The sequence below is a fragment of the Nelumbo lutea genome, chromosome 4, assembly GCF_056320005.1.
Source record: "Nelumbo lutea isolate HS-2025 chromosome 4, American lotus-T2T, whole genome shotgun sequence".
Taxonomy (NCBI): Eukaryota; Viridiplantae; Streptophyta; class Magnoliopsida; order Proteales; family Nelumbonaceae; genus Nelumbo; species Nelumbo lutea.
Window position 1 is genome coordinate 6961420 of NC_142687.1, and position 14582 is coordinate 6976001.

Genomic DNA, 14582 nt, shown 5'->3' on the forward strand with positions numbered 1-14582 from the left:
ATTACAAAATTACCCTTATACTTATTTTGGTTGGATTTACTTTTCTCTTTCTTTCGTCCGTCTGATTAGCTTACATTCTATTACTATTTACTATTACTGACGTTATAAAAATCCATAATCAGAGCGTGCTTATGCTTTTTAAAGACCTATTCTTGTAATTTCGTTATCTTTTCGAATTCAAATTAGCCAGCCCCAGCTATATTTTATTATTTTATATCGAAGAAGAGAGAGATGATCAGACGATGTCTACTGTCTCCATTTGTCGTCTCTGTCTCCCTCGAATTTGAATGCGTAAAGCAAAACTAGCAAAAGATGGACGTTAACTTCATCGCATTCGCATTCGCATGGATGGAATGGTGGGACCTATGCGGCTATACCAACCAAGCATGAATGAAACAAAATATTGGAGATGGAGACCTTTTCAGTTTTCAATCCTACCAGGTGTGCTCTCAAATTTCAGTGATATTAACACCAATGACCAATGAACGCCCCCACAAGAGCCAAGAGGGTTTTTCTTTTCTTTTTTTGCACTTCTCACCATTCTCTCTCTCTCTTCCCGAAGTCGTCCGAATATCCTTCCACTTCCTGGTCTACCCTGGCAACAACATGGACCCATAACTTGCGATTCAAATTAAAGTGAGTGTTCTTTAGGGTCATTACTTTCCAAGAGCAGAGAAGAAGAAGAAGAAGAAGAAGAAGAAGAAGAAGAGCAGAAGGAGAAGAGTTTACACAAAGATTCTGAATTCCATTCTGCTAAACCATGGGGGAATCAGCTTGTCTCATGCAATCCTTCTCTCACGCGACTAACACCTCTTCCAATGAAGCCAAACAGGTAACAGCCAGGGGCTAAGAGACCCATTTCATTTCTTTTTGCATTTTCAAGTTTTTGTTAATGGGTTCCTCGTGGGTTATCGTAATGACAAACCACCTTCTTCAAAGATCCATTTCTCTTTGGTTTAACTTTCACGGTTCTGTTGAGTGGTTTCTTGATTTACTGAAGTTTTTTATTTTCCATTGATGAGTATGCTTTGCATTTATGCTCCGTGCGTCATCTCATGTTTAGTCTCTGCATTTTTTATTATCTCTTTAACTTGAAAACTTAAATAAATAGTACCAGCGTCTCTTGCTTCTTTACTTTTCCCACAAAACACCATGATCGTCGGGACTTTGTTCGGTACATGTATTTTTTTCGAGGTTGATCTTATTTGCAGCTGGCAATGCATGCTTTTCCGTGAACCAGTGAAATGTTCTATGTTTACAGGGGAACCCCATATATGCGCTTGGAGAATCAATCTCGTTCGGAAGGTTCATGTCAGAGTCCTTGGATTGGGAGAAATGGTCATCGTTCTCTCACAACCGGTACTTAGAAGAGGTGGAGAAATACTCTAAGCCTGGTTCCGTAGCTCAGAAGAGGGCGTATTTTGAAGCCCGTTATAAGAGAATTGCTGCCAAGAAGGAAACCGCATTGCTTGAGCAGGCAAATGCTACAGCTAACAACATTCCCCAACCAGATACTGAGGATGGAAATCAACAAATTGCGGCTCTGGATACAGAACTGGCAAGATCTAATAGCCATATGGCTCATGATGAGCCACAGGAAGTTGACGGTCCCAATAGTGACAAAGATTCCACCATTGATCCAAATGGATGCAATTCTATTGTTGAAAGAGGTGAGCTGGAAACTTCTAACGAGGAACTAGTAGATAAAGTAATAGAAGACCAGGCTGTTGAGGAGAATCAGATGGTTGTCAGTTCAACAAATAAACTTGGAGATGCTGTCAACCACAATGAAATCACTGAGGTAGAGACTAGTAAAACCATTCAAGTGGACAAGTCACCTGTAGAGGTAGTAGTGCTTATTCGCTTTCCTTTCGTGATTATTTTTCTCAACACTATGATGTAGATTTTGTTGCAACAACTCATTTCTCTTAGATGTTCCAGGAGATTTCCACCGTTAGTCAGCAGACATTATCTTCAGCAACCAAGAAGAAACCCAGTTTTTCTTCCTCAAAATCATCATTTATCAGTAAAGCATCTAAGGTTCCATCTCCCCCTTTGAAATATATAACTCCTGTGCATTCAAGAAAGGAGATTAGCACCACTCCAAACAGTAAGAACTCTGCAAGAGACTTGGTAGATAAGAAGCGATCAACTCCAAAATCACTTCATATGTCAATCAATTTGGCCCCATCTCCTGCCGATGAAATTAAAAAGTCTTCTCCAGTTCCCCAAATGATAGGAAATTCAAGATTGACAGGAAATTCATCAAAAACAGCTAAACACCGCTCAGTTCCTCTAAGTACTCCAATTAGGGTGCTTATTCCAAACTCACTTTCAATGCATTTATATATATTTTGTAGTCAAAAGTTGTCATGCACACTAATAGCTTCTTTTCAAACCACAGGCTTCTACAAATGGGCTACCAAAAGTTTCTTCAACAACCTCTGAATTAGAAAATAAAAGGTATTACATTTCACACAATTCTGTAAATATGCCTCCAAAAGACAGTTTCTGAAGTTGTGCCAATGCCAATTGCAATACATGATTAACGGATTAAGAATTTTATTACTTTAATGTTAATCTTGATTGTTTATATTTACAGGAGTAAAAGAGCAATAGATCATATTGTCTCTACAGCCAGAAAAGCTAACGCACTTACAGAATCCCTCCCTGTTGGGTAAGTTCTTCTATCACACTATCACATTGTTCTTGTTTGTCTAAGCCAGAGTTATATAACTCCAGAAATGACCTGCGTATCTGCATGGGACTACGTTAATCCCAAAAAAAAAATGAAAACCCCATTTGCTTCACCTCTATAGAAAGTTAATGCCTTGACATAATGATGTTGCAGGATAAATTTTCAAGTAAAAAATATTATTTTACATGCTAGGAAACATGAATAATTTATTGCAGATAAGAATGTTTAGTTTGCATTTTAGCGTGCACACGAACACACGCACTCAACCCCCTCCTCTTGCTTTGCTTCCCTTCATGTGGCAGGATGGGATGCACGGAAGAGGTTTTCTATATGAAACCATGCCCAATTAGATGATGATAACCATCTGTTATAGAGCTTCTCTGGGATTTTGTCATATTATTGTGCATATTCTAATACATCACAAAAAATCAGATTTGTGAGTGTCCAACTAGGTGGATGTGGCCTAAGAGGATGCCTAGGTTGGTCCCACTATCCCCCCCCCCCCCCCCCCAAAAAAAAAAAAAAAAAAGGAAAAAAAAAAGACAAATGAAAGGAAGAAAAAAAAACACAAAAAAGAAAAGTAGAAAAAAAATCTGTCTTATTACTATGATTATATTGCATTTCCTTAATAACATTTCTGATTACTCTGGCAACTATTTGATTGGCAGCCATTCAAAATCTTTGAGGGCCTCTGGGAACATAAGACGGCCCTCAATTGTATCTTCTCCTTTTACCTTAAGGAGTGATGAAAGAGCTGCAAAAAGGAAGGAGGCAAGGCCTAATTCATTAGCTCTTTTTAATTGATTATTGCATTAAATGTAATAAAATTGTTTTAGATACATTTGTTTAATTTTGCTTTCTTACTTCCTGATAATTTGGTTTCTCAGAAGTTGGAGGAGAGATTCAATGCCAATGAGGCACAAAAGGTGCAGCTTCAAACAAGATCCAAGTGTTTTTTCCCCTCTTCTTGGCAAGACTTAATATTAGCTTTGATAATGGTTGGCTTGGGGCTGCCTACACTTTGTTGCTTGACATTTGCCTGGATACCTTTACATATCTAGAGTTCTGGTGATGGATGTGATTCATACCCAATACGACACCATATACTACCTTTGAACTTCTAGATATACTCTTAGCATTAACACTTTTAAAATATGTAATATGATGTGTTTTTAACAAAACATACTAATCCTTACACATTATAAGACAAATTTTCAGAAATGATACTTGGGCTGTAAAAACTAAATATAGATGCATGACCATGACATAAGCATTCATTTCTGTGATTTTAGGAAATGGAGAGTCATATCCCCATTTCCTGTATCAGTGTTTATGCCAATATACGGTGTCTGGGTATCATAGCTGGAATTAGGGCTGCAAGTCGGGCCTGGTAGGTTGGGTTGAGGCCAACCCTAGCCCAACCCTATGTTCTAAACCCCCAACCCTAACCCAACCCGACCAACCCAACCCTAACCCTAACTAAATTCCTTCAACCTTAACCCAACCCAACCTTCTTCCCATCCCTTAAAACTTCATAGAATTTCTCGATTTTAGATCTTAACTCAACTTTCATTACATACATATGTTAACCCTATGTTTCATTAGTATTTGTTTGTTGACGTTTTTTTTTTTTTGTTCTTTTGGTACAAAATTTAGAAAAACAAGTGTTAGAAATGACTATAGTTTACTATGAGTTATTACTTATGATAGATCTTTTATGAGCGGCAAACAACAGAGAGAGAAGATGAAGAATAAAATTTTCAAAAAACATAAAATAATGTTATTAAGGTTTTAGTCTTTCTGATTAGGATTAAGTGAAGTGATTATCTAAAAAGAAATACATGATACTATGTGGTGGGGGCTATACAAATATCATGCATCTAAACAAATCAATGTATGTTATATATTACATATAACATATATTTATATATGACATGTACTATAGAGTCGGGTTCGAGTTGGGTTGGGTTGCCTAAGGCAACCCTAACCCAACCCGAAGTAAAGTTGGGTTCATGAATTTCAACCCTAACCCTAACCCAAGCATCAACCCGACCCGACCTTTTCGGGTTGGGTTTGGGCCAACCTAGCCCAAGTTGCAGCCTTAGCTGGAATAAATGAAATGCAGCTTTCTGGTAACTTGGTTGAGTCACTGAGCCTGGGCCTTCCTACATGTTTTAAAAGTGCCTTGCTGATCTGAGTTTTCCGAAGTTTCTTTATGGTTTGGTAACTTGGTCGAATCATATATGATCATCTAGATCTATCTTTCTTTCTTTCTTCTTTAACATATCAATGTCATTCATACCTGCAACCTAATTCAGAGAAGCTAATTTCGTTCTTTTTCTACAGGAAAAAGCTGAAACAGAACTAAGAAAGCTGCGCCAGAGCCTCAGCTTCAAGGCCAAACCAATGCCAGATTTTCGTCGGGAGACAGAACTACCAAAGTGTCAGATAAAGAAGGTATCTCTGTCTATCTTACAACATACTACCTGGCCTTGTTAATTAATAATCATCTTGCCTTTTAAGTATGTCTACAATTATAGTAGATACTTTGAGAAAGGATTTCAGTTGAGTGTTTTTGTTGCCATTTGGAAGAGAGTTATCAGGTTTGACAAAGTTCATTCTCTAAGTCTAAGTTGTGCATCTTAGTTCTTACTCTGTCAAGTAAATGTGCTTTGCCATGCTTGCTCCGTGTTGATATCTGTGTACACGTGTAGTTCATCTTTGGGTGTCCATAGATGTCTTCTCCTTGAAAGCTTTAAGTTGATCCTCAATGAAAATATTACATCTTACGGCAATCTTAATTTTTAGACCTGCTTACATGCTAATCCAAAAATTGTCATTTTGTTACTATCAACTATGCATTCCAGATTCCGTTGACACACCCTCGATCACCAAAGCTTGGAAGGAAGCCAAACTCTGATGCAGTCCAGGAGATGAGTTCTATCCCTCCTCGAAGGCCTCCAGTCAAGAATGATAACACCAATTACTTTAAGGGAAAGAGCACCCGATCCCTAGCTCGTTCTGTTAGTTCACTACCTAAGAAGAATACCCATGAGAATGCTTCTCCAAATATCCAGCATTGACTAGTAAGAGTAAGTTTTGATGCATTGATTGATTTGGGACAAGAAGAGCATTATTGATTTGTGGTGAGCAGAAAAGCACCATAGAAGAGATCCATAAAAAAGGAGCACAATTGAAGAGCGTTAATCTCTAATGGTAACATTTGTTAAGCTACTGTTTAGGAGATTTAAGTTCAATAGAGTAGCTTGCCAGAGTGGATTATTATCATGGTGGAGGTTACCAATGGAAATTCAAAATCTATATTAGTTGCTTTCTCCATCAATTTGAAGTGAGTTTTGTCTTGGCTCTTCCTTTCTATTTGTTTCTTAATGGAATGTATTATATTAGAATTTTTTTTTTTGGGTCAAGACTCATGGTGTTCTTGAGATGAACTAAAAGAAAGCTCAGAGATATCATGTATTTGAGTGCTTTACAAGTACATATTAGAAGAAATGGGTCAGCATCAAAATGTGAATACCTTCTTTTTTTCTTGAAATCAGATAAAAGGTTCATTATTTTAATAGTTTGTACTTTGTAGACATAATAATATTGCTTAATTTGGGAAGCAACTCCACCGAGCCCAGACCAAAAATGGGTATAAAGCATAGGATATGTTCGTCATCAGGAATTATATATTACGAGAGCCTTCCACAACCTTGTGATGTTAGAACTTAGAACTAACATGGGAAACCTGAACCCTTTATTGGCAAAAAGGCAAATTCTAGCATCACACTCATGGAGTTTGTAAATAGACAGTATTTATGTTTTGCTCATTTGAGATTTAAAGGCTCCATGAATGATGAGGCCATGCACTAGCATTGCTCCTGTAAAAAACTAAAATTCAACAGAATCTACAGCGGGCCTATGTTGGCTATACTCTGTGTGTGTGGGCGCACATTTGCGTCAGTGTGTGAATGAAAATAAGCACATCATCAAAACATAAATTGCTTTCATCTTTCAAAACTTGCAGTTGAAGCAGCACCTCTGATATAATTATCTGTTGTTTACCATAGGTAAAGATTATACTGCTTCCATCTATTGTACAAATTTTGGCATCCATGTCCAAATGCAGTCAATAATAATTGCCTTGGCACATCCTATTACATCCAGTACAAGCACTTTGCTTGAAAACGGACTAACCTGGAAGATCTCTGTGACTTTTATCTTTAAGGAAAAACTACACTACAGTGGAGTCATGCTATGAACAGGCTTCGGTCTATTAAGGGGTACTCCATTGAGTCACAAGGATAATCATAATTAAACCTCAATCCATCAATCAAGTGATTTGAGGGCTCAGTAATCGGAACTGGATGTTCAAAGGTCAAAAACTCCGTGTTGTTGAAGCCAACGTTCTCAGTGTAACCATATCCTTGAAGTGAATGGATTTCCAAGTCTTCGTGGGGAGATATCAAAATTGATCCACCTTCTGGAATTATATTTGGTTGGGGAGAATCCCAGTTATTTATGTAAATCTGATCAAAGCTATGATTTTTCATAGGTGGTGACCCATTACTGGTGGACATGTAGCCAAAGGCTCGGGCATTTGCTACATCTGTATCACCTCCAACAGAAAACGAGTCAATTCTCTGTCTCTTTCGAGATATATCTCCAGCATAGTTGCTTCCGTATTCAGTACACAAGGGCTCAATTTCAGTAGTGATGGCTTTACTGTTTTCTGTAACAGAACTTCTGGGATTAATAGATAGAGCTGGTTGTAGGCCATTAGCTTGGATTTGATCCCGTGGACCACCCGATGGTGGCAGATGTGCATAGCTATCCTCCAGAACCCGATACGGGTCCTGTTCTTGTTTTGGTTGTGCAAACTGCATCACTGGAATCTCTCCATTCCAACAGTTTGGTGATTGAATGTTATACTTGACATCTGGCCCCAGTGACCCAAAAGAATGAGTTGGGCCTATTCCAGAACCATTACTAGACTTCTGAAGAATAGAAGCATCAGCAGCCAAAGCTTTCTTAGGTTCTGTGACTGGTAAGAAAGAAATGACACCTTTCAAGTCACTTTCATGGATTTCTGAGCCCACATCTTGGACAAGAATTTTATTGCCGCAATATCCAAAACTGCTGTTGCCTGCACTGTTTTGGCGCATTATAATCGAGTTCTGAATGCTAAAGCTTCCAGTAGGATCTTTTGAAGTGAAATCTGACTGTTTTGTCCCACAAAAAGAACTTTTTGGTTGGTTTTGTTTTTGCAACCTACTCAAGTATAGACGGTATTTCTGCACAACAAAAGTGTTTTTCAAAGTCAGATTTCCCCTTATATGCAAGAATCTAGGATATTAGGCGTGCAAATTTCCCACTACTTGTTCCCAATTTTTCCTAGATAAAGCTATGATATTTGTGTCTGATGAGAATAATAAAGAAAATAAATATATTATGCCAGATTAAAAAATAAAACGAATATGCTCAACCTCTGATAGTTATACTATATCACTATGATGCCATTATTAATTATTGGGGTCCGATTATGATATGGAAAAGATATGATATCTGAAAATCCTCTAATCAGTCAATTGGAATCATAAACGTGGTAGCCAATCAGGTGTTATTTATCAAAATTCATGGGTGGGTTTTGATTGGTCAAAACTCTTCCCATACCATAGATTTTCCCTAATTATTGACACTATCGCTCAAAAGAAAACATTATTGATTGCCACGAGGTTTCTGAAACCAAAATAGCATACAGTCTACATAAAGATATCATGTGGAGTGTTGACTAGTGTTTGTTATCCAGTCTTGCAATTGCAATTTTCTTATGATGAGCCATCTACGTGGTTGACAGTTATAGGTTTGGACGAATCAAGGTTCAAAGTATCGATACATATTGGGCCATATCGTCTGATACGTATCATATTGGGGACTTCCCAATATGCCCCTACAGGGAGGTGTTTTGGGTTCTCGACCGGTTCAGAGGGTGGACGGACCTTAAACCGGCCCCTCTGAACCAGATTAGAAAAAAAAAACTAAAAAAAATAAAAAAGCTAATGATACTGCCCGATATGCCACTACTGACGTATCAATATTTTGAACCTTGGAACAAATGGAAGAATACTACCATGCTGGAATGATTTTCTTTTTTTTTTTCTTTTTAATTTTTATTTTGTTGTGTTCTTTGTTTCCATTACATCTATCTTTTAACTTAGCGTGGGCTCCATGCCCTCTTGTCAGCATGTAGCTTGTAAGCAAATTATAAGCACTTCTCTGAAAAACAGTTCGTAGATTAAGCCAAAGTATCATCAGTTATTAACTATTGCTTCCTAGGTTAGGTTTTTACATAATGACCTCATGCTTGGTAGGATATAACAATCTTTAGGCAAAGGTTTTTTTTCTTCTTTTTTGAAGGACAAAGCCAAGTATCATTCGACAGAAAACCCGGGTTACATATCAGAGTCAATGATAGATTGCAAGAAAGAAGAAGGAATTATAGTCCACATGAAGGAGTGAGAGAGGGAAAGGCCATGTCCTGACCAACTGATGAGCCTCCTTGTTTCCATCATGAGGGATATGGAAAACTGAGGCTGAAGAGAATTCTTTAGACAAAGTTCAAATGATTGATATATCACCTGAAAAATTTGCTTATGAGCAAATGAAAACCCCTTCCCATGAATCCTAACTAAAATCAGTTAGTGATATTTCTACAATATATCTCTTGTGTATAGTTCATAATAATATATTTCATGGTCATACAGAATAAAATAGAGGTATACTTAGGATTTAGCATGGAATATCCTTGTTGAAATCATCGAAAGGTTAATTTTTATTGGAAGCATGTGCTTCTCACTCTTACATTTACCATCAGGCTAAATGAAGGCATAGTCGATGGAAACATAGGGAGCTTATTTATAGACAGTAAATTTAAATCTTGAAGCTAAAAGGAAAATTCATAACTTCTGCAGAAAAGGATAAGCAATTATAAGCTATATTATTAGATATGGAACACAAAAATATGAGGCAAGTTCTTCTAGTATGCTCAGAAATTTTAATAGCAAGGATGGAACAGAATGGAGAATCAGAAGAATTTCTACTATTTCAAAAAAAAAAAAAACAATGGTTAAGATTATTGAAATCACAAGATTGCTTGGCAGCTATATTAACAGACTGCTCATAATTTAAGCATGGCTCAGGACACCTTAAATGCCACACCTGGGAGAAGATTTATTGAGAAATATATACCTGTAGGTGGCTAGCAACATTTTCTCTGGTCAACCAAGGAACCTTCATCAAGTCTAGTATTTTCTTGGGTCCAACTTCTGCCAAAAGAAACTATACATCATATATCTGCATAGGCATTGTAGGATGACTGCTGGAGTAATAAACATATCAGAAGCAAAATATCATTAGTTCTGAAATGAAATTGACCAAACCGCTCCATATCATTCATTTCTATTAAATTATAATTTTGAAAGAAAGCCTTGATAGAACTTACTATCAAATCCTATCTGATTTACGGCATCAACAAATTTCTGATGAAGATCCACAGACCAAACTACTCTAGCCTTCTTCACAGCAGAAGGATCATTGAATTCTTGGTCCTCATGCTCTTTATTTTCCGTATCTTTCCTTTTCTTTGGTAAAGTCAAATCGCCTCCACTTAGTAACTGTCCATCTTCAAATTCTTCTGATCCAACTCTTATTAATTGAACATCATCATGGTTTTCAATTTCTCTCACCTCATGAATTTTCTTTCTAAAAACATGTTGCCATATATTTCGAAGTTCTTTCATGCGTACAGGCTTAAGTAGATAATCACATGCTCCATGTTGAACCCCTTTCATCACCCTGCTTGTTTCCCCATCAACGGACATCACTGTACAGATTCATAGAATATGTATAGTCACAAATTAAGGCTTAATTTGATAAGATAATATAGTCAAAAGAAAAGAAAAGAAAGCACCCTGCAAGAAAGAGAACTGACTGATAACAGGTAGATCCATCTCGAGTCCAACATGTTCAAGAAGCTTGAAACCATCCATATCAGGCATATTAACATCACTAATTACAATGTCAAATCTATCTTTTCTTTCACGAAGCATGTCTAGTGCATCTCTTGCTAAACCACATGTGGTCACTGCAGCAGGCAAAAGCAACAAATATTGCAAAAATGTCATAGAAGCACATTGTTGTGATGATGGTGAGGAAGGGAGCACAACATGCAAGTATTTTGAAAAAAAAAGAAAAATAAAAAGGTATCCTACTAATAAATTGGATATATTTCTCTAAGAAATATTCATGTCCTGAGGGAAAAAAAGCAAATCCACCCTACTTGGATCGAGGACACAATTGCCATCATATTTTCCAGGATATTTATCATTCCACATCAAAATTAAATTGCGACAGTTGCAACTTCTCAGAATTAATTTTTAAAAATACATTTCCCATTCTTATTCCATTCCTGAATGGTTGAGAATTTTTATAACAGTTACCCTAGATTCTTCCCATGACTTAGAAGTAACTGGTGTTTTTTCACTTTTTTTTTTTTTATTTAATGCCTCCAAAACGAAACTCTTAAACTGGACTCTCCCAAATCCTTGTAGCGCTCATCCTCGAAATGTTCATCCAATTAACTTATGCGAAGGTACCCTTTAAAGTGTCCCTCTGTGATGCCACCATGATGCTTGCAAAAGAATGAATAATGACTTTAGCTAAGAGTTGTGGTCAGGTTTCAACTATGCTTTTCCATTCACTAGTTTAACAAGCAATTTTACTAGAATCTCTTTTGTTAAAGTGAAAAGGACAAGGGAACTTAGATACATGTATGAAAGTACAGAGGGAATTGATCACTTATTGATCTTTCCTTAGTTATGCTCATCTGTTCAGCAAGAACATTATAAGAGTTGGCAGTCATTTAGATCCTAGGCATCAACCCCACAATTACACTTTGCCTACTTCTTTGTGTTACAACATGAGACTCAAGTATTTGTAGGCTTGTAACTTTGCACTTCCCCAACAAATTTACTGTTTTCTGAACAGGGAATTAGCAAATGAATGCTTGAGAACTGGAACAATCACATTTAAATCATTCACAACTTAAATGACAAAAATCTTGCACCTGGTAATTAACAAGCCTCTCAAATTCAGACCACCATAGAAGCTATAGGCAAACTTAGCTCAAACCAGAAACTGCTCCCTAGTCAGAAATCCTGGTTAATATGAATGGTGTCAACAAGGGGAAGGAAACTCACTAGAGATGGCTTGAAATTCCACCTTTTCCTAAAATTTGACAGGCTCTAGTCAGGTAAATTATTCCTAGTTTCCTACTTAGAGTAGTAATACAAAATTATGTAATACTAAGGTTCCACCATGGGAAATTTACAGCTCACAAGTTCTGCTAGTTCTTTTATGTCCTATGCTATATGATGCTACATCTTGCTCGTGTAATAATTAAGTGAAATATCTTAGGTTTTTTCAAGAATCTCTGAAATAGAACGAAAATTTATCCGATTACATTGACAATTAACAAAACAACTGCACAAAGACAAGAAAGAACAATTTCATATCCTTACAGCGAATTAAGCATGATTTACCCCGACTAATATGCTCCTTACCACAACCATAAAATTCTTTTAATATCCTTTCTTGGAACTAATTTAAGCATACTTTCCGTTTCTTGTTATCCTCCACAAAGTTTTCTAGATGTCAAAATGATTACCATCTTACACACAAATAAACAAACATGAATGCTGCCTAAACGTTTAATCCTGTAACAGTTCATTCATTTCAAGTTGCATCTCTGTTCAATAAAAGGCATCGCGTTCTAGAGGAGACAAGTTACAGAACTTGAAATTCTAAGCCATGAATGCTTTTGGAAGTTTTACTCTAACAGGCAGCAACATCAGATAACCCCACCTTAGAAATAATCTTCAGCAACAAAAGGTCACATAATTTGCTCGTACCGTGTTCCCAGATCTAGTGTACAAAAGAACCTAACTATGGAATAGAAATAAAAGACATCACTCAGAAATAGAAGACAAGTTACACAACTTTTGGTCGGCAACATACAACATACAAAAAACAGGGACTGATGCTTCTTGTGTAAATTACCTTCGTAAGAACACTTTTTAAGCATCTTTTCGAGAATTTTGAGCCAAGTTGGATCATCATCGACGACGAGAACACGAAGCCCGGCTGGAAAGGCATCACCTCGAGGAGAAGCAAAACCATTTTCCATCGGAGGAAGCGGTGATAGACCGATCAGTCTATCGATCCCAAAGCTCGGTACTTTCTCAGTCACAGAGAAAGGAAGGGGGTAGAAAAAAGGGGATTATATTTTCGCTAGCAGTGTCAAGAGAGAGAGAGAGAGAGAGAGAGAGAGAGAGAGGAGTTGTGTTCAAAAAATGAGCATTTGTGTATTAGTTTGCAGTCTGGAAGAGTGGGAAAGTTCTAACTTTTAAGTGGAATAACGAATATTGGCGCCGGCTGGTTAACGGTCCCTGAGGCTCCATTTTGCTTATTTTTAACTTTCTTCCTGAAATATTTTAATATTCTCAAGTGCTTAGCTAACTTTGGAAGTGGAGAGAAGAATCTTAAAAAAATATGGATGAAAGCAAGTTTGAATGCAGAGATCATCACAATTATTATCACATACCCCCCGCACACATTTTAATATTTGTCAAAATGATGGAGAAGTGCCTCTTGCCTTGTTGGTCCAATCCTCCTTTTAACATGATTAAACATATTTCTACCTTGAATTGATTATACTCAAAACCATGTTAAGATTTGGTGTTGTTGTACTGTAAATGTCGTGCAAAATTGTTCATAATATGGATATATATGCTCTGAAGGCAAGTGGTTTTTTTCTTAGGCAGTTCATGACATTTTTAGCATTAGATAATGATCAAATCTCTAATGGGAGGTTTAATCAAAGGGCTTTAATCCTTGCCCTACTTTCTAGCTCAAAATGTTTATAGTAGGGGTCAAGCAATGAACAACAATAATTCAAAGAACAGTGAATCAGGGTGTGTATCAAATGAGCCTCTTGGATTTTTTCTAGTCACGCCCAGAGGCTACTGTGTAGAGGGAATGGGCATTTCATGGTTGAAAGTTCTTATAAAAACAAATGGAATGTACTCTCTACTTTGTAGGGGGAAGGGGAGAGGGAGGGAATGTTATTCAAAGAAACTATAAAAATATTTCAAGTGGAAGTATGAACCATGGAAACCATGAGCTGTTGGATACCCATTCTTTCATAATTTAAAGCATCTATGTACTTGATCAGAAAGCTATGCTTTTATATTTTATTTCAGATATGTTGTTACACTATATTAACTCCTGTAGGCAATAGCAGTCCAATGGCTCAAGAAAGATCTTTTACTTTCCCTTTTTTTTTTTTTAAATTTTTTCTTCTTGGCATGCATGCAATAAGGAGATTCCTGTTTATCTATTAAAGTTTCCAACTTCATTTCATTAGGTCTCTCTTCTGTATGGCAGCCGAGTCTTCTTCATGAAGGATCATCAAATGTTCTTTCTGATGTAGCCTAGCTCATGGTGACAAAAAATTCCAGGAATTAATTCATGGAAATCTCAAACTCTAAAATGTGTTTAAGATGAAAGCAAAGAGAAGAAAACAATGGTGTTGTAGACTTGTGGTTATCAAAATGCTTGTCAACACAATAGCGGTCTGATTTAAGTATTAGACTTGTGGAAGTAGAATCTCCTGCAAGGACTAAGTACTCATTCCAGGGTGACCCAAGTAGCTCCATATAAAAATAGTAGGAGGCAACTCTTTCTAGCATGAGAGTAGGGACGAATAGAATTGTAGAAGAGTCCAGGCTAAATGGTTGGTGTTGGTGGGCTTTAAATCCAGGCT

The 14582-nt window shown here is 37.0% G+C and overlaps 2 protein-coding genes across 7 annotated transcripts; one reads left to right on the forward strand and one right to left on the reverse strand.

The window, feature by feature from the left end:
* The first annotated feature begins 241 nt into the window (after positions 1-241).
* LOC148853646 (protein WVD2-like 7) lies at positions 242-6227 on the forward strand. 4 transcript variants are annotated; one of them, XM_088982448.1, is made up of 9 exons: positions 242-832; positions 1262-1846; positions 1942-2313; positions 2405-2463; positions 2603-2677; positions 3367-3469; positions 3586-3624; positions 5045-5155; positions 5566-6227. In XM_088982448.1, the coding sequence occupies exons 1-9, from the start codon at positions 761-763 to the stop codon at positions 5779-5781; spliced, it is 1632 nt and encodes a 543-aa protein (XP_088838574.1). In that variant the 5' UTR covers positions 242-760; the 3' UTR covers positions 5782-6227. The 4 variants fall into 4 exon arrangements, with proteins under 4 accessions (XP_088838574.1, XP_088838573.1, XP_088838571.1 ...); XM_088982447.1 differs by having other exon boundaries at positions 324-832; positions 1262-1849; XM_088982445.1 differs by having other exon boundaries at positions 459-832; positions 1262-1849; positions 1933-2313.
* Positions 6228-6687: 460 nt separating this feature from the next.
* LOC148853647 (two-component response regulator ORR26-like) lies at positions 6688-13345 on the reverse strand. 3 transcript variants are annotated; one of them, XM_088982461.1, is made up of 6 exons: positions 12818-12855; positions 12623-12703; positions 10692-10844; positions 10203-10583; positions 9950-10026; positions 6688-7995 (listed from the first exon to the last, which is right to left on the reverse strand). In XM_088982461.1, exons 3-6 carry the CDS (start codon positions 10807-10809, stop codon positions 6952-6954), a joined length of 1620 nt encoding a protein of 539 aa, XP_088838587.1. In that variant the 5' UTR covers positions 10810-10844; positions 12623-12703; positions 12818-12855; the 3' UTR covers positions 6688-6951. The 3 variants fall into 3 exon arrangements, with proteins under 3 accessions (XP_088838587.1, XP_088838585.1, XP_088838586.1); XM_088982459.1 differs by lacking the exon at positions 12623-12703 and having other exon boundaries at positions 12818-13345; XM_088982460.1 differs by lacking the exons at positions 10692-10844; positions 12623-12703 and having other exon boundaries at positions 12818-13147.
* Between the last annotated feature and the right edge of the window lie 1237 nt (positions 13346-14582).

Bases quoted from the DNA above. Each gene is read 5' to 3' on its own strand.
- LOC148853646 (XM_088982445.1), top strand. From the start codon at position 761: ATGGGGGAATCAGCTTGTCTCATGCAATCCTTCTCTCACGCGACTAAC. The intron at 833-1,261 runs GTAACAGCCAGG...CTATGTTTACAG, and splicing joins CTTCCAATGAAGCCAAACAG to GGGAACCCCATATATGCGCT. The intron at 2,464-2,602 runs GTATTACATTTC...TTATATTTACAG, and splicing joins TCTGAATTAGAAAATAAAAG to GAGTAAAAGAGCAATAGATC.
- LOC148853647 (XM_088982459.1), bottom strand. From the start codon at position 12,944: ATGGAAAATGGTTTTGCTTCTCCTCGAGGTGATGCCTTTCCAGCCGGG. The intron at 10,584-10,691 runs GTCAGTTCTCTT...GAATCTGTACAG, and splicing joins GATGGATCTACCTGTTATCA to TGATGTCCGTTGATGGGGAA. The intron at 10,027-10,202 runs GTAAGTTCTATC...TTCTTTTGGCAG, and splicing joins AAATCAGATAGGATTTGATA to AAGTTGGACCCAAGAAAATA.